The following is an 18,154-nucleotide window of genomic DNA, read 5'->3' on the forward strand; positions in this document are numbered from 1 at the left end:
GGTTTTGATTAGTTTACCTTTTACACCACAAGGATTCTGAATGGACCGCCGTGAGAGAGAGGGAGTGATCCGTGGATTGAGGTGGTTGAGATCTCACGGTGGTTGAGAGAGAGGTAGAGGAGCTGGCCGGAAAACCGTGAGAGGGATAGACTTGGCCGGCGGAGCAAGGCTGAGGACCGGAAGAGATGGCCGGAAAAGAGATGATCGCCGGCGGATGGGACTGCTCAGGTGGAGAGAGTCTCGTGCTGATAACGTGTTAAAATTTGAGAGAAGATTTGTGAGAATGTGTTGTATATTTCTTATTGCTTACACCACTATATATAGTGGTTCATACAAGGTGGAGTCAAATGGAGAATTGATTACAAAGATACTCTACATAATGACATGGTCAAACTCATAAAGATTAAGGTTGAATGGATCTTCCATGTGGCTGGATGTAAATCCCCAATGGACTCTAGTCTTGAACTTGTATGGTCTACGTTATGAACCATCCACTTCATGATTCATAAGAGTAAGCAACGCTTTTTAATGTAAACTCAAAAAATCGTAATCCGTAACATGCATGTCGCATGGCATGTATACCGTCCTAACTATACATTTCGAGGCTCTTGGTCCCACCTGACATAAATTTGAATTGACATTGCAACAAACTCAACAACCAAGTTGAAACGCATACATAATTTGTTTTTTCAAGTAACAAACATGTTCCACAGGAAAACATATTAAAGAGAAAAAAAAAGACTGAATCCATGTACAAGGTTGACTATACATATATATGATTGGTCAGGGCACAAGACATCCTCCTCTCTTCTCCAAGTTTTCAAGTAATTTTCTCTGTCTCTCTCTTCACCTTCTTACCTTCTAAGCTTTTAAATATTTCGTTTCTGTTTCCGTTTTATGCAAAACTCTGTCCTAAATATCTCTCTGTCTTTTTTTTCTTTTCCAATCAGATTATCCCCAACCAGCCGTAGTAAATATCAAATGATGTTCTGTGGAGTCTTGTCTCCTCTCATGAATTGCATCAAACCAAGTTCTAACAAGAACACTTCCACTACAAGAAAACATATTTTTTACGAGGGCGGTATTCGTTGTAAATTTGTCGTAATAGGAGCTTTACGACGAATTAACATCGATACGCGTTTCGTTGTTAAACGCTCGTCGTAACGGAGGTTTCGTCGTAAAGTCCTAGTTACGTTTACGAGGAAGTCAATTCCTCGTAAAGCGGAAGGAAACTATTCGTCGTAATGCCCTCGTAAATGGCGATGTAAATACCTCGTAATAGTTCGTTGTAAAAGCCACGTAAGGCTTCCACGTAAAGTCGATGTAAACTTTGCGGGGACTTTACAACGACTCCATGTAAATTCCTCGTAAATGTTACGAGGACTTAACGTGGAATTTTACAACGAATTTACATCTCCATATTTAAAATATTAATTAATTATAATAATTATATAAATTTTATAAAACAATAATTTTAAAATTTAAAATATTTGAAATAAAATTAAATATGAAACCAAATAATTTTTTTTAAAAAACTATAAATTCATTAATTAAATAGAATTTAAATTTTTTATACAAAACAAAAGAAATTAAAAAAGGAAACTAAAGGCCAACATCATGGTCATCGAAGTAGTTGGCTGAGGGGTTCGGGTCTGTAGACGTTCCTGCTTCGGGATCCGGCTGGCTCATCCCGAGAGCTGCTCGTCTCTCCGCCAAAGCTCTCTGCAAAGTTGGATTTCCCACCGCCATCACATCCAGCAAACCCTCGAGAGAGTCCAAACGCTGCTGCTGGGTATCCATGCGAGCCTGCATCCGGTCGTTGTCCTGGTCCCGTCTCGAATAGTATGACGAAGTCGCCCTTGCAACTTCGTTAACGGAACCTATTCCGACAGTCCTTCCCTTTTTTCTAGGAGCCACCTATATGTATATATATTAAAACGTATTTAGAGTTAATAATAAAATAAAGAAAAAAAATTAAAATTATTAAATTTTACCTCCTCGAAGATCCGGTCGACCTCTACGGTTGACAACTTGACGGGTAATCCATCTGCAGACTGTTGGGTAAGTTGCGTCTCTTGCTCTTCAACCCGAGACGCCACAGCGTTGAAGAGTTTCTCGGATGCAGGATCCACAAAAACCCCATCTGGTGAGGCGTGAGTCATCTTGAATAAGTCCGAGAGAGATGGCAAAACTCCCGTCTTCTCCAACTAATAAACAACAATAATAAATAAATTAAATATAATTAATAAATACAAGTTTAAAATAATGAAAATTATAAATTTAAATAAAACTTACAGCTTCGAGACGAATTCCGACATGGGGTTTTTGGCCAGTTCTATGAACCATGGGCAAATGGCCATCTTTATCCCTCGTTCTTCGGGAAGCGGAGCAGGAGTTGGCTTTGCGGATGGAGCTGGGTTCGTTCCAATAGGTGATGAGGCCATCCCATGCTTCCTTTGTGACCCCGCTCGGCTTCCCCTCATAGCCGTAAATCTCCCACTTGTCCTTCCAATCGGAGACGGTGTTGCAAAGACGAGTTTTCGCCTTTGCAATAAATTCGCTCTTCACCCTCTCGGTGATTCCTACGGACCAGTTCCACCTTTGCTGAAAAAACAAACATTTTAAAAGATTAGAAAAAAATAATAATTATTTAATTAACAATATAAATATTAATAATATGTAAATATAATTACCGCAAAACATTTAAACCACGTCGTCTTGACGTGATCGGGAGTCATGGTCCAGTTGGGATAAGGGCCGTCATAATATCCCTTCATCGTCTCTGAAACGCTCCGGCTAACACGGTTGTTAGCCCCAAACCTGCAAATATAACAAATTTGTTAAAAAATTGATCAAAGATTTTAAATTTTAAATTAATAATTTTATGTACTTACCAATAAGTACCCGGGGGTCTATCGGGGTCCAGAACGTGTAAACCCTCTCGTCCGGGCTGGGCAAGCAAATCATCGACGGTGTATCTTGCGAATGGTGCATGAGCTGGCACCCGCAAATCGGGATGAACTGCAGCCGGTGGGGCAGGCTGATCCGGGGCTACAGGTGGAGCTGGTGGGGGAGGCATCTGAGATGGAAGAGGAGGAGGAGTCGAAGAAACTCTCCGAGATGTGTGAGTATCACCATTGCACACATATTTCTGATTATGATCCTTAACAATTCAAAAAAAAAATATATATATTCTAATCCTAAGGACTTTGAGACAGTATCACCATTGCACATGCTCTTACAAACATGGCAATCAGGAAAATATAAGTTTCTAGAAAGAAAAAATGATAAGTTACCAAAAAAAAAAATTGATAAATATCGTTTTACCTTCTTGTAAAGAGAATCTTTACTTGGTAACTTGGAAAAAGTATTATGAATTAACGGTCAAGGAAAGGGGAGTGGGATGATGAACAAAAAAAAAAGAAACAAGTAAGTAGGCTTCTTCGTTCAACTAGGGAAGGTAGCTTCGTAAAAAGAAACGAATCCAACCTTCTTCTTTATTATTATTATTTATTTACAACAGTTACAACCAAAAAAAAAGAAAAAAGACGGACGCCACAAGAAATTAAACAGTTGGGGCCTCTCGTGAGAATTTGGTAAACAAACCCTCCTTAGATATCAACTCCCCAGCACACTCTCATGCACACACACACTCATCGATTCCAAACTCTCCTCTTGCGTTTACGTGGCGACTCGTTTACGTGTGTCCTCATACATTTATTGTTTACTCAACAGCTCTTCGTTCCCCACCTTTCCCGTGTAGTCGTCTTCTTTTTTTGGTTTATATATTGAGATTCTCCGAAACGCAGGTCAAACTGTCCTGAAACTAATTAATTCTACGTCAGTTTTACGTTAATATTAAATAAGAATTATCCCTTGTTCAGGGAAATAAAATGCAGAGATGGTAGAATCGTAAAGCTACCTGAAGAAATAAAGGAAGAAGCAGAGGGTTTCTTTAAAGATTTTCTTCAGAAAGTCCCACCAGACCTAGAGGAGATAGATGCGACGGAGCTTAGTGATCTTTTGCCATACAGATGTTCAGTGACTGATCACCAGAACCTTACACGGGTGGTAACAGCGGAGGAGATCACAAAAGTATTGTTCCGTATGCCAAGTGATAAGTCACCAGGGCCAGATGATTTCACGGTTGAGTTCTTCAAATCAGCATGACCTATTATAGGGCCAGATTTCATTATCTCGGTCCAATCTTTTTTTTGCGAAAGGGTTCTTACCAAAAGGAGTAAATACAACGATTCTGGCCTTGATACCGAAAACATCAGTGGCTAGGGAGATGAAGGACTATAGACCTATATCTTGCTGCAATGTCATCTACAAAGTCATCTCCAAAATTCTGGCTAATAGGCTAAAGACAACCCTACCCGATTTCATCGCTTTAAATCAGTCCGCCTTTGTGAAAGGAAGACTTCTTATTGAGAATCTGTTGCTTGCTACAGAGCTGGTGAAAGACTATCACAAGGATACTATTTCCTCCAGATGTGCACTAAAGATTGATATCTCAAAAGCTTTTGACTCGGTTCAATGGAAGTTTCTTTTCAGAACCTTGGAAGCTATGGATTTCCCGCCGATGTTCATACACTGGATATCTCTATGCATATCAACGGCATCATTCTCTGTCCAAGTTAATGGTGAGCTTGCCGGATATTTCCACAGCACCCGAGGCCTGAGACAAGGTTGTGCTCTGTCGCCTTATCTTTTTGTAATCTGCATGAATGTCCTCTCGAAGCTGCTAGATAAATCGGCAAATGAAAACAACATGGGGTATCATCCCAAATGCAAGAACCTGGGGATAACTCACCTTAGTTTCGCTGATGATATAATGGTTTTCACAGATGGTAGAGTCAGATCCATTGAGAGTATTGTGGATGTGCTTGACTATTTTGGCAGGATCTCGGGACTGAAAATAAGTAGGGAGAAAACTACAATATACTATGCAGGGTTGTCGGCTACAGAAACTGATCAGCTGGAGCATCGCTTTGACTTTAATTCTGGAACGTTTCCGGTACGCTACCTAGGACTACCTTTGTTAACTCGGAGGATGGGGAAGGAGGATATGGTATTCTCATCAATAAGATAAGAAACCGTATAACTCATTGGACAAACAGGTTCCTATCAATGGCGGGTAGGTTACAGCTAATTGGATCGGTTCTTCTCAGCATAGTTAACTTCTGGATGGCTGGTTTTGTTCTGCCAGGAGCGTGCATTAAGGAGATTAATAGTGTATGTGCAGCTTTTCTATGGCCGGGGCCTGCAATGAACACAAGGAAAGCTAAAGTTGCTTGGGAGAGTGTGTGTCGACGAAAGTGTGAAGGGGGTTTAGGTCTCCGTTCTCTGAAAGAAGTTAATCAGGTATGTTGTCTGAAGATTATCTGGAGGACAGTCTCTTCTCAAGCGTCTCTGTGGGCTAAGTGGACTAAGGAGAATATGTTCAAAAACCAATCGTTTTGGTCTACTAAAGATACAACTACTAAAGGCTCTTGGATGTGGCGCAAACTGGTGAAGCTTCGTGATAAAGCAAAGGAATTCCACAGGATGAAAGTAGGTGATGGAAATAATACTTCATTCTGGTTTGACTCTTGGTCTAGCATGGGCAGATTATTGGACTTGTTTGGAGCGCATGGTTGTATGGTTATGGGAATATCATTACAATCAACGGTTGATGGGGCGTTGAGAAACCGTAGGAAACGTCGGCACAGGGTTGATGTTTTTAATGAAGTGGAAAAGCTCTGCGAGACTCAAAGCCTGCAGTTCTCTACAACTACTGATACCGCACTTTGGAAACAGAGTGAAGGACAGTATAAAGCTGTTTTCAAAACAAAAAGGACATGTGAACTCATTCGAAGAGAGGATCAACAGGTTCAATGGTGGAGAGGAGTCTGGTTCAAACATCACACTCCGAAATATGGCTTTCTACATTGGTTAGCAATACAAAACAGACTGGCAACTGGAGATAGAATGATGAATTGGAATGTAGAAGCAAACTCACAGTGTGTTCTTTGTCAGAATGTGATTGAATCAAGAGATCATCTCTTTTTCGAGTGTATCTATTCGGCAGAAGTATGGGCCAAACTGGCAAGAGGTTTGCTTAGGAGATCCTTTACACCTATGTTGTCAGAACTCATGGTATTAATCAAGGATAACAATGGAGGACTGCTGGAGAGGTTCCTCCTTCGATACACGCTGCAAGTGACTCTCTCGTCCTTATGGCGGGAAAGAAACAACAGGAGAAATGGAAGCAAAAATATCTTGCCAGGTCCCTTGGTGAAAATGATTGAGAGGCAAGTCAAAAACAAATGCCTTTCACTGAGACAAATGGGAGATTCAAAGTTCTCGGGAGCTTTAACAATGTGGTTTGCCACAAGATAAGAGATTCGGTTTAAAATTAAGTCTTAGTTTTCTCAAAAAACAGTTTACACTTGTTGTACTAAAGTAGTTTCTTTTGAATAAATTTAACATATATTCAAAAAAAAAAAAAGAATTATCCCTTGTTCCTAAAGCATATTCTTTTTTGTTTTGATGACCGTGGGGTTCCCAGGCGGTAAGCCCAGACTAATCCCCACGAGGCATTCCATCCGGGCACGCACGGTTATAGGCGGAAAGGAGGCCAAGGCGACTCGAACCCAGGACGGGCACTCCAGCCGGAGTTCCAATACCACTAGACCAAGAGCTCTTGGTTAAAGCATATTCTTATACAGATCTAATTATGAAACTACAATATATACGTACATATATTACATTCGCAATGTCTGCCTTATTAAAGATGCATATAGCATTGAGGTTTTCCTTTTGTAAAGCTGGTGACAACTGCATATTCTCGAAACAATACATAATTAGGATTCGGTCTCTCGTGTTCAAGTACTTGAATATTTCCCATTGGTTTATATTTGAAAAAATAACTCTAATCTATAATATCTAAACCTAAATGACAAAAAATACAGAAATGATGCATGCACTTATCTAAATCTACGTGTTATATATGTGGAACACCGCATTTTAGAAGCTAACACACTTTTTAAATCATAAACTCGTTTGAGTATAATGACGATTTCATATAATCAAAAGGGTATTTATTAGCTAGCTATTTTAGTAAATTTAATTCCTAAAAATCATAATAAACAAAAATAGAATGCAGAGTGGACAAAGATGACTGGCCTCGAAGACTTCGCGTGTTATCAAGATTTTTTCCAAAGATTGGACGGCAATGCGTGGCGAGTCGCTTATGACGTCGAAATCTTAGCTTTCCACGTGTACGATCATCATCTGCATTAAGCTTACCCATATCAGTATAATGTTAATTCCCGTGACATGACTATCTAATCTTAATTGAATCTTGCTCTGATTGTATCATTAGAGAATTTGCTCTATTTAATTACACAAACTCTACAAAAAGCGTGCATTTTTTTAAAAAAATATTCATCTAGTAATTTTAAATTGAAGTACAATATAAAAATCACATTATTATTACATGTTTTTTAAATGGGCATAAAATTCCTCATTCGTCAATGATTAATAGTCTTTTTTACCATTCGTCAAAGATTTATAGTCTTTTTTTTATTCGTCAATAACATCATTCAACTAATATATGGTTCTATCCATTCGTTTTGTTTTTGTCAACTATCCATATGTTATTAGCCTAGTTTTTAAAAATTTAAAATAGAGTATAGCGTTAGCTGTATCATAACTAACGTTTTAATAAGATGAGTAATGGATAACGCCTATGTGTGTAATTGTCGTGTTAAAATATCGGTGATAATATGCTGTTTCTTGGGAGCTTCTCCTTTATTTGCGTCTCGTTGCTCTCTGAACCTAACGCCAATACTATAAAAGGCACTTCAAAGTCTTCACTTTTTAATATCGGACCAAATATACAAAGCGTGTTCTCTGTTCTGTCTCTCCTTCCTAAAAAGCAAACCTATTCTTTTTTTCTTCATTCGTTTTCCTTCTTTAGAGATCGACGATGGCCTCGTCGAAGAAAACACTAGTTAGAAATCTCTTCAACATTTCCAAAACTTATTCCCGGATACCGGGTCTTACCCGAATGCGTCCTCCGACCAAACCCGGCATTGCTCCAGACTCCGGAGATTCTGGAATCCGCCGGAGATTTCTCCACAAGAGGGCATTTTTCTCGCCGGAGATAGTTCCAAGAGGAGGCAATCTGATGGATAAACTCAAGGAGATGAGTTTATCGAACAATCGGCTTCGCCTTGACGAGATGCTACCGCCTCCGACGACGCCGGAGATGACTTCCCCGGGAAATTTCCCCGCGGTTACGGTGGAAGACGTGAAGAAGCTTATGAGAGCTGCGGAGATGGAGATGGTGAAATCGAGGCTGAGAGACATCGGAAAAAACTGGGTTCCCTATTCGGAGTTTGTTCGGGTATGCGGAGAAAACAACTCGGATCCTGAACATGGTAACCGGGTCGCGAATATGCTTGACAAAGCCGGAAACGTCATCGTTTTGGGAAATTTCGTCTGCCTTAAACCGGAAGAGGTAATTGTTTTTTATTACATGCATTGCATTACACAGATTTACAAGTGAAATCGTTTAATAAAAATCTAACGTTTGTTTCTTAATTTAATTACAGCTAACAAGAGCCGTGGCTGGTCTAATTCCGACACACGAACCCACTCGCAACGCCGCCGCGACAAGACAGGAGTTCGAGCAACTCGAGATAATAAAATCAGATATTGACAAAAAAGCCGATGATCTGGTACGGCGAGAATTACAGGCCGGATTGGGCCTTGTCATAGCCCAAACGATTGGATTTTTTAGATTAACGTTTTGGGAGCTGTCGTGGGACGTGATGGAGCCCATATGTTTCTTCGTAACTTCCACGTATTTCATGGCCGGTTACGCCTTCTTTCTCCGTACCGCCAAGGAACCTTCCTTCGAAGGGTTCTACAAAAGCCGGTTCGAGACCAAGCAGAAACGTTTGATTAAAATGCTTGACTTCGATATCGACCGGTTTAACAAGCTACTGAAGATACACCGTCCAGATTTGACTCATTCAGCTGGTCGTTGTTGATCCTAATCCTATTTTTGTTCTCTTCTAATTCCGATGCTAATTAAATGTATAGACCTCTAAAATTTTCGTAGAGAATAAAATCAAATATTAGATGCAATTGGTGTTCTTGCTTGACTAATTTGAATAGAATGCGTGACCAACAGAACCAATAGAACTAAAACGGTTTCAGCTGCCAAGAAAAAACACTGGAAACAAAAGTTAACTTGGAGTTTTCAAAATACAGTCGCGGTAGAGATTGAAGACTCTAGCGATGTCTCTTGAACTAAAATTCCACACATGACCCTTCAACGCCAAACGCAAAACGCTACTACTATCCCCTTCCTCGTCGCAGTAGCTGCTTTCTTCAACCGCGGCCGCCTCTTTGCGCTTCTCTTCTCTCCACAGACTCCTCACAAGCAGCTCTTTCGTCTCTCTGTCAGGGATTAGATTCAAGTCCTTCATGTCTTGGAACACTCTGAAAGCAAGCACCGACCTTTCGCATCTGCAGTAAGCTTGGACAAGAAGCTTTAACATGTAAGGATCCGGCTCCAGACCGATCTGTCTCACCATCGAGAAAAGCCTCTGCACCGTCTGAATCTCTCCCTGCAATGCGAAGTGATACATTAACCCCGAAAACGTCTGGATATCCGGAGACACCCCGGTCGAAACCATCTCTTCCAGCGTCTCCAGAGCTTCTGCGTTTCTCTTGCACTTGGTCAACGTTCTCAAGAGCGATGAGTACAACAGCATGAGGTTGAAACCCGAAACTGAACCGCAGAGTGTTGTTCTGTCGTGGCGGAAGACCTTGATGGCTGCTTCTGGTTTCTTCGAAACTCCGTAGAGATCGATGATCAGCCTGATGGTGCTGAATGGTAGTTTGATCCCTTCCATTCTCACTTTTGAGATGAGCTTATCGACCAGTTCAACCTGGCCGTTGCGTGCCAACATAGCCATCATTCTCTCAATCGTGTAGGCGTCATGGGTGAACCCAGGCTGAACCGCCACCCAGCAGAAGAAACTCCACGCCGTTTCAGGGGATCTAAAGTTCCTCAGCATCTTGCATACCAAAAGATTCGTCCAGACGAAGTTAGCTTCTTCCAAAGCAGTAACAGTATCAGAACTCCATTTCTTTAACGAATTAGCTAAAGCTTTTGGATCCAGCCACGGCTTCAACTTCACCCGAGCATCATCATGGTCGGATTCATCTTCGCTGGGATTGCACATGGAATACATAGAAACGTCCTTGATTCTCTCATCAGGCAACATCTCCCTCAAGAACTCTCCAGTTTCTTGCTCAAACCCAGCCTCTCTCATGCGCTGCAGAGGCTCAAACATGCGTCTACTCGGGAACTTCCCATCGGCTTTCATCTCAGCGAGCAGAGTCTTGACTCGATCAAACCGCTGAGCATCGACAAAGGCTTCGACCAGAACAGAGTAATGCTTCAGAGTCCTTGTGATCCTCATCGAAGGCAAGGTCTCGAAAACCTCCATGGCAGCATCAAGATTCCCTGATTTCACCAGATGCTCGATCATAATCGTGAAGGTTCTCGAATTCGGGATGCCTCCGTTGTTAATCATCTGATCAAAAGTCTGCACAGCGTCAGTGTCTTTACCTAAGCTCACGTAAACTTGCATCACAATGTTATAGGACTCTGTGCAGCATCCTTTCTCCTCTCCTGAGCATCTATACTCATCCCAGGTCTTGAGAACAGAGTGGAAGTCACCAGAAGTTGCATACAAGTTCATGAGGTTCATAAAGCTGAACTGAACATGGCCGAATTTGCCAGCGTGGACCAGTCCGATAAGAGATTTGAGCTGTGAAGAGCGGTGGAACTTTGCGAGAACGGTGGCGAAGGCGTGAAGCGTCTCAGCTTCATATGAAATTTGGGGTTTTATTTTGCTGAGGGATTTGAAGATAGACCAAGCGGAGGTAAGGGAAGGAGAGGAGCGTAAAGCGTTCTTGACGACAAAGGAATCGACAAGACGGTGGGTTAAGAGAGTAGTTAGGTCGGTCTCTGAGACGGGTGTGGAGCGGAGGATGAGACGGATGGAATCGATGAGGTTGGCTCGGTAAAGGTAGAGCTGGAGTTTGTTTGGGAATGGATCACGCGAAAAGAATCGAATTTGATGAGCGATTGCGGAGTGGAGTGGCTTAACAGAGTTGGAGAAGTTCAGAGAAAACATGTTGAGTGACAATCCAATACGAAGAAGAAGAAGAAGAAAAATAAAGGAATCAAAAAAGCCTAATCGCACTATGGGGAAACTAGTTGGGACAAATGATCGAACATGTGGTGTGCTTTGGTGAGGAAATGAATTGACGGCAGATTTGATTGTATAAAACGATTACCGTATATCACATTTCCTCTAAAAAAGCGGGAATCAAAACAAGGTAATACATACAAGCCACAAGGTAATACATACAAGCCATGTTCGAAATTGCGGTAGGCGGTATATACTATACGTACGCTTGATCCGGGTCTAGCGAGTTAAGAGAAAATCGGATAAAATCGGGGAGTATTCGGAGAGTAATTTTACAATAAAAAATCACATTTTGCATTTATAATATATATTAAATTGGTTTGAAATTAAATAGCAAAAGTTATTGTGGCCTACTGGTCACATTAGGCTGATTTAGTTCTCTTAACCTGGGTTCGAAGGCCACTAAGATTGTTTTTCCTTCTTTTCTACATTTCTTTAATGAATGGCATATTTGTAATTTATCAATTCATCTTCTTCCTCCCAACATGTACGTCTTTTAACCTGGTTTTTTTTTGACATCCAGCGTCTTTTAACCTATTTTATGGCCGTTTTTTTATTTTTTTAACAGAAATCATCTTTTTCTTGGACGATTTGCTTCGATTATTGATTATTAACAATGAAATATGAAAGATTTATGTTGAAAGAGCCGATTTCGAACCAGAAAATGCCAAAATATGTACACTTTTTTTCAAATCCGAATTTTTGCCCGAATAACACAAAATCGCAGCGGAACACCACCGATTTGCGTTTAACCGGCGAGTAATCGGCCAATTCGCCCGTGTTTTCGAACATGGCATACAAGTATACAACTGATTTGGGGCATTTTCAAATTCAATTTATATATAAAATTACATTTATAATATCATTTTATTTTATTTGCTCAACTCATTTATAATCTTATATATTAAAATATAACTCATAACTTCTTTCATGTGTGATTTTTTTTTTAATTTAGACCATCACTTAAAAATCTTATTAAATGTATTTTATTAAGACTAATAATACATAGAATCGCTAAAATACTTTAATCATAATATCTTTTGATATCTTTTCATTTTAAATATAAGATATTTTTTTAAAAAATTCTAACAAATCTTTTTGAAAAGATTTTTACAAGATCTTCATTTTCGAAATTATATTTAAATATTTTCACTAATTTGGAAATTAGTTTGAAATATTATTCTACATTAATAAATTCATTAATCGTTTATAAAATGAAAAATAAAAAATTCTACAATATTTTATATATTATATAATCATAATCAATCATATTAAAAGAAAATTATTATATTGAACTAAATATAATAAAATTGTATTAAATTTATAAATTTTATATATTTTATTTTCGTAAGTATAAAATATTTATGTTCAAAAATAAAATATAAATTATTATAGCAAACTAGATAATACATGTATAAAAATTAAATGTATTTCTTTAAAGCTTATAATATAAAATCTTTGCAGCTACTTTAGTCATAATATATTTTCATTTTAAATATAATATATATTTATATATTATATTTTAAAAAATCTAATAAATCTGTGTAAAAATATTTTAACAATAATTTAATGTATTTTAAGTTATCGTTTATAAAATTAAAAATAAATAAATTATATCATATTTTATCTACTTTATAGTCATGATCATGTTAAAATACAATATTATACTTAAATAAATATGATAAAAGTATATTCAATTGAAAAATTTATAAATTTTATTTTCATAAATATAAATTATTTATTTTAAAAATATAATATGATGATAGAACAGCTTAAAATTAGCAAACCATATAATACATGTCTAAAAATTAACATATCTTAAACTTTTGTATATACAATAATATATTATCTAACATGAATTTAAAAAGAAATACAGTTTTGAAACACGGGTAAGAATTTAGCATAAATAAATGCAAAATAATTTTCAAATATGTTTTCTCATGAATATATTAATTTGGTTAATAACTAAATACAAATACAATAAGATAAATATATAATAAGAAGTGAAAATACATACGGTTTTAAACAATTGATTAATTATAACATGTAAATTATAAAATTATTGTATTTGGAATAGTTATGTAAACATCTAAGTATATGATTAACGTTAAAAATATATACCACTAATGTTTAAAAACAATAATTTATGTATAGAAAAGTGAAAATAAACACCCGCGCATCTAGTATCATTTAAAAACAAATTTATGCTAATTCACCTCCATATTTTTTTCTTTTTTTTTTTGGCAGCAAACATTTACACATTTTTTTTTTCTTTCTAAAAATTGCTTATTTTTCTTTATAAATGAAAAAAATATTTTTAGAAAAACATATTGGAATACTTCACTTTTAGAATTTTCATTAAAAATAAAATAAAATACATATTTGTTACAAAGTCAAGAATTTGCATATACAAGTTAATGTGGAGCCCATCATCATAAATTCTTACAGTATTATTTGTCTGATTTTTGTTCTATAAGCATGTAATGCATTGTGATCAGATTGCCCCTTTCGAACCTAATAACATCAACCTCTCTTTTTTGTTATACTACTTCTTCCTCTCATTTATTAACATTCTTATTCTTTCATGTTGTTCCTCTGCTCTTTCTCATATTTACGTAACATGATCAAACAAATAAACACCTCATATATACGAAACACAAATATATAATATAATTATAACACGTTATCAGCACGATTACTCTATTATCAAATTAATATTCATTATTGTTTTTAGGTTTGTTTGCATTGTGTTAGTATATTGTTTTTAGATATTTAAGCAAAAAAATGATATTGAATGTTTTAAGAACTGAACCGACCAATTGGATTAGTTTAACCTTGACTCCTTTACTAGGCTGAATCCAGGTTGTTTCCAAAATAGATTTGTGTTGACCCAATAAAATTGACCAAAATTGTTAGAACCGTTAGAATAGATGTCTGATTTTGTTGAAAAACCCAATTTATATTTGAAAGATTGTTCTTCTAGTGGTTGTACATCAAATATAGTTTTTTACTTGAAAAAAGGGCTTACATCAAATATAGTTTCTAACTTTCAATGCATATTTGATTTAGTTGGGTTTATTATTAAAACCTAGTTGAACTTGATATATTAACGTTTGAAGAAAATTATTATTAAAATATTCCAATGAAATTGATATTAATGAAACAAAGCTTACTAAATTATATAAAATAACGTTTTAGGAAAATTATTATTTGGATTTTCTATGAAACAATGCTTACTTAGTTTAATAGAAAATAACAAATTTATTGGGTAGATAATTACATATAAATAAAAAATACCCTACTTCCAAGTATCGCATATATAATCTTCAGCCAAAAATCGCTGAGAATCTTACGCAAACTAAACAATTGTGGAATTGTTTAATATCATATCAAATAAATTTGGATGAAAATTGCATAAAATTTTAAAATAAAAATTTGCATAATATTTTAACGTAAATATATTATAGTAACACTATATTCATGTGAGTAGTTAATAGTTAATACTCAATTTAGAAAATGCATTAATAGAATTTAAAGATTGTACATTAGATTTAGGAAATGCAATTAATAATCAATTTAGGAAATGCATTAATAAAATTAAAAAACAAAGAATAATTAAATGTAATTTTGTTAATTACTCTAGTGGCATTCTATTGTAAATAAATGGTAAATCTTAGGACTATTTCTTATTTGTACTTTTTAATAGATTAGATGATGATTGTGTTAATTAATAGATACCCTTTTTAATATGGTGATTGCGTAGAAATAGGAAAAAATCTTTGGATGTGGTTTTTTTCGAATTGAAGAATATTGTGTTCTGATTTTCTGCTGTTAATGTCCATGGAAGTAGGAATCATTATTCGATTAGTATTAAGTTTTGGAATGAAAATATAATATTTTAGTTTCAGTTCTGAACACAAAAAAATCTAATGATATCTACAATATATTATATACTAACTAACATAACTAAGAATTTTAAAGAAATTAAGAAATTATAACTTCTGTAAACACTAAAATTGATAAACAATACCTTGATTAGATAGAAAATGTCGAAATTATATTATTAGTAGAACCATAAAACCGGTAAACCAAAGCTTGATTTAATCATTATACACAATATTGTTCTGCACAATAGATTTCTAATTGTTTTGCTATGAAGAAACATGGACTAATCTTAATTATGATCAATTGTTTGGTTACAGGTTTACATGAGTATTTGTTTCATATTAATATAAGGTATGTGATGGTTCAACATAATTAATTAGATTCTGTACGGAACATAATGGTTTAGTAAGGAGAGCAGCGATTTATTCAGTTTAGCATGAGTATTGGTTTAGTAACGATAGCAACGATTTATTTGGTTCATGAAATTAATGTGATAGCAAAAGTGTAAAACTACGGTATTTTAATCAGTGGCATTTGTTGGTAATTATTGAGGAAAATTCAGGGTTAATTACAAAATGTACTTCCCTTTTAATAGATTAGATGCATTTGTATTACTTGTAATCGCAATGCTTATTCCTGCACCTCGAATATTTAAATGAAATAATATTTCTAATCATGTTATATATTATTACTTGATTTTAGAAATCCAATGGCAAACATGGAGAAGCTCCAATTTCCCGCTCTAGATATCACCGGTACCAACTACATTTCATGGGTTATAAATGTCGAACTTCATCTTGAATCTCTCGGTTTATCTGATACTGTTAAAGAGAATAATACTTCAACGCCTCAAGAAAAGGCTAAATCGGTGATCTTCCTTAGAAGACACCTTGATGAAAGTATTATTTATGACTATGCCAACATGAGAGACCCTAAAGAGCTATGGAAGTCTCTGAAAGATCGTTTTGATCATCAGAAAGACATAACACTTCCACTTGCTCGGGATGAATGGTAGAGTCTGAGATTCCAAGATTTCAACAAAATGATGAATTACAATTCTGCTGTGTTAGGAACTGTGGCCAAATTGAGATACTGTGGTGAAACGATCATGGAATCTCAAATGCTTGAGAAGACATACACCACATTCCACAAGAGCCACATCACCCTGCAACAACAATACAGGTTGCGGGGATATACCAAATTTTTGGAATTGATTGTGGTGCTTCTCATAGGAGAAAAAAACAACGAGCTTCTGATCAAGAATCACATGACTCGTCCAACTGGTTCTAAACCATTTTCTGAAGCAAACACATTAGATGCGAAGAAACCAGTCAAGGAAAATAAGACCTTTCGCGGTCGCGGTTGTGGTCGTCAAAACTACCGTGGACGTGGACGAAAGTACAATCCACAAGATAGGAAGTCATTCTAGTGGGTCCGCTCTGAGCAATCCCCTAAGGGAAAAGAACACCAAGGAAATATCTCCCAAAAGCGAGAAGAAGCTTTTTTCAGATGCGGTACTAAGGGACATTGGTCTCGTTTATGTTGTACCCCTGCACACCTTTGCGCTCTATACAAGGAGTCTGTCAAAGGGAAAGAAAAAGAAGTAAACTTTGCGGAACATTCTGAGGGTACAACGCACCTAGATGCATATGACTTTGTGAATGTTTTCGAGGAGACCGCTATCACGGAAGCTTAAGTGCCCATCATGTGACTCTTGAAATTCCACAATTATACCATAAATAAGTGTTGTTTGTGGAAGATTAATGTATAATTATTGTGTGTTCTTCATCTTCTTATGTATAATTATTATGTGTTTAACGTTTGCTAATGATGTATAATATTTTAGGAATAATATTATCTTATGTTAATTCCTTTTTTGTCTCAGAAATGGACATTACAAATGGAACATCAACCAAGATCAATACTAAAGATATTTGTATACCAGATAGTGGAACAACGCACACTATTCTGAAACACATAAAATATTTTTCTGAACTAAAACCGACAAATATCACTGTTCACACAATATCGGGTCATGCAGACTTGATTGAAGGGATTGGTAAAACCCATTTCACGTTACCTAATGGGACAAAATTCTCGATAAATAATGCACTATTTTCTCCAAATTCTAAAAGAAATTTGTTGAGTTTTAAAGACATATATCTTCAAGGATTTGATACTCAGTCTGCAACTGAGGATGGAAAGAAGTATATGTATATCACTCTTGAGAAATCGGGAAAACAAAAGGTGTTGGAAAAATTACCAAAACTCTCTTCTGGTATGCATTATACATATATAAGTGCCATTGAATCACATTTTGTGATTAAGAAAAATTCTAGTAATTTTACACTATGGCATGATCGTCTTGGTCATCCAGACACTACAATGATGCGAAAAATCATCGAGAACTCACATGGTCATTCACTGAACCCCCAAGAAGTTTATCAGGGGAATAAAATGACATGTACTGCGTGTTCTCTTGGAAAGTTGATTATAAGACCACCGCCAACCAAAATAGATAAAGAGTTACCAAAGTTCTTTGAACGAATTCAAGGCGATATTTGTGGACCTATACATCCACATGTGGATCATTCTATTATTTTATGGTAATGATCGATGCGTCGAGTAGATGGTCACAGGTCTATTGTCCTCTCGGAATGTGGCATTTGCGAGATTTTTATCTCAGATAATCAAATTAAGAGCTCATTTTCCTGATTATTTGATAAAGAGAGTTAGACTGGACAATGCTGGTGAGTTTACCTCTCAAGCATTCAATGATTATTGTATGGTAACTGGAATTGATGTTAAACACCATGTCGCTCATGTTCATACACAAAATGGTTTGGCTGAATAATTAATTAAACGTCTACAACTGATTGCGAGACCATTGATCATGAAATCTAAACTCCCAACTTCCGTGTGGAGACATGCTATTTTGCATGCAGAAGCACTGATTCGGGTGAGACCAAGTGCATATCACAAATACT

General features: G+C 36.5%; 2 protein-coding genes across 2 annotated transcripts; one reads left to right on the top strand and one right to left on the bottom strand.

Moving 5' to 3' along the window:
* The first annotated feature begins 7,858 nt into the window (after positions 1–7,858).
* On the top strand, positions 7,859–9,141 carry LOC106306769 (calcium uniporter protein 3, mitochondrial-like). Its single transcript, XM_013743514.1, has 2 exons — positions 7,859–8,509; positions 8,604–9,141. Exons 1-2 carry the CDS (start codon positions 7,976–7,978, stop codon positions 9,042–9,044), a joined length of 975 nt encoding a protein of 324 aa, XP_013598968.1. The 5' UTR covers positions 7,859–7,975; the 3' UTR covers positions 9,045–9,141.
* Positions 9,041–11,685, bottom strand: LOC106306767 (pentatricopeptide repeat-containing protein At5g66631). The gene has a single exon (XM_013743513.1). It carries the CDS (start codon positions 11,205–11,207, stop codon positions 9,243–9,245), a length of 1,965 nt encoding a protein of 654 aa, XP_013598967.1. The 5' UTR covers positions 11,208–11,685; the 3' UTR covers positions 9,041–9,242.
* Positions 11,686–18,154: the final 6,469 nt, after the last annotated feature.

The sequence above is a fragment of the Brassica oleracea genome, chromosome C7 (genome assembly GCF_000695525.1).
Source record: "Brassica oleracea var. oleracea cultivar TO1000 chromosome C7, BOL, whole genome shotgun sequence".
Taxonomy (NCBI): Eukaryota; Viridiplantae; Streptophyta; class Magnoliopsida; order Brassicales; family Brassicaceae; genus Brassica; species Brassica oleracea.

What these genes read in the sequence shown, in the direction of transcription:
- LOC106306769 (XM_013743514.1), top strand. Translation starts at nt 7,976, where the DNA reads ATGGCCTCGTCGAAGAAAACACTAGTTAGAAATCTCTTCAACATTTCC. An exon ending in TCTGCCTTAAACCGGAAGAG is followed by an intron (nt 8,510 to 8,603) that starts GTAATTGTTTTT and finishes ATTTAATTACAG; the next exon opens with CTAACAAGAGCCGTGGCTGG.
- LOC106306767 (XM_013743513.1), bottom strand. Translation starts at nt 11,207, where the DNA reads ATGTTTTCTCTGAACTTCTCCAACTCTGTTAAGCCACTCCACTCCGCA.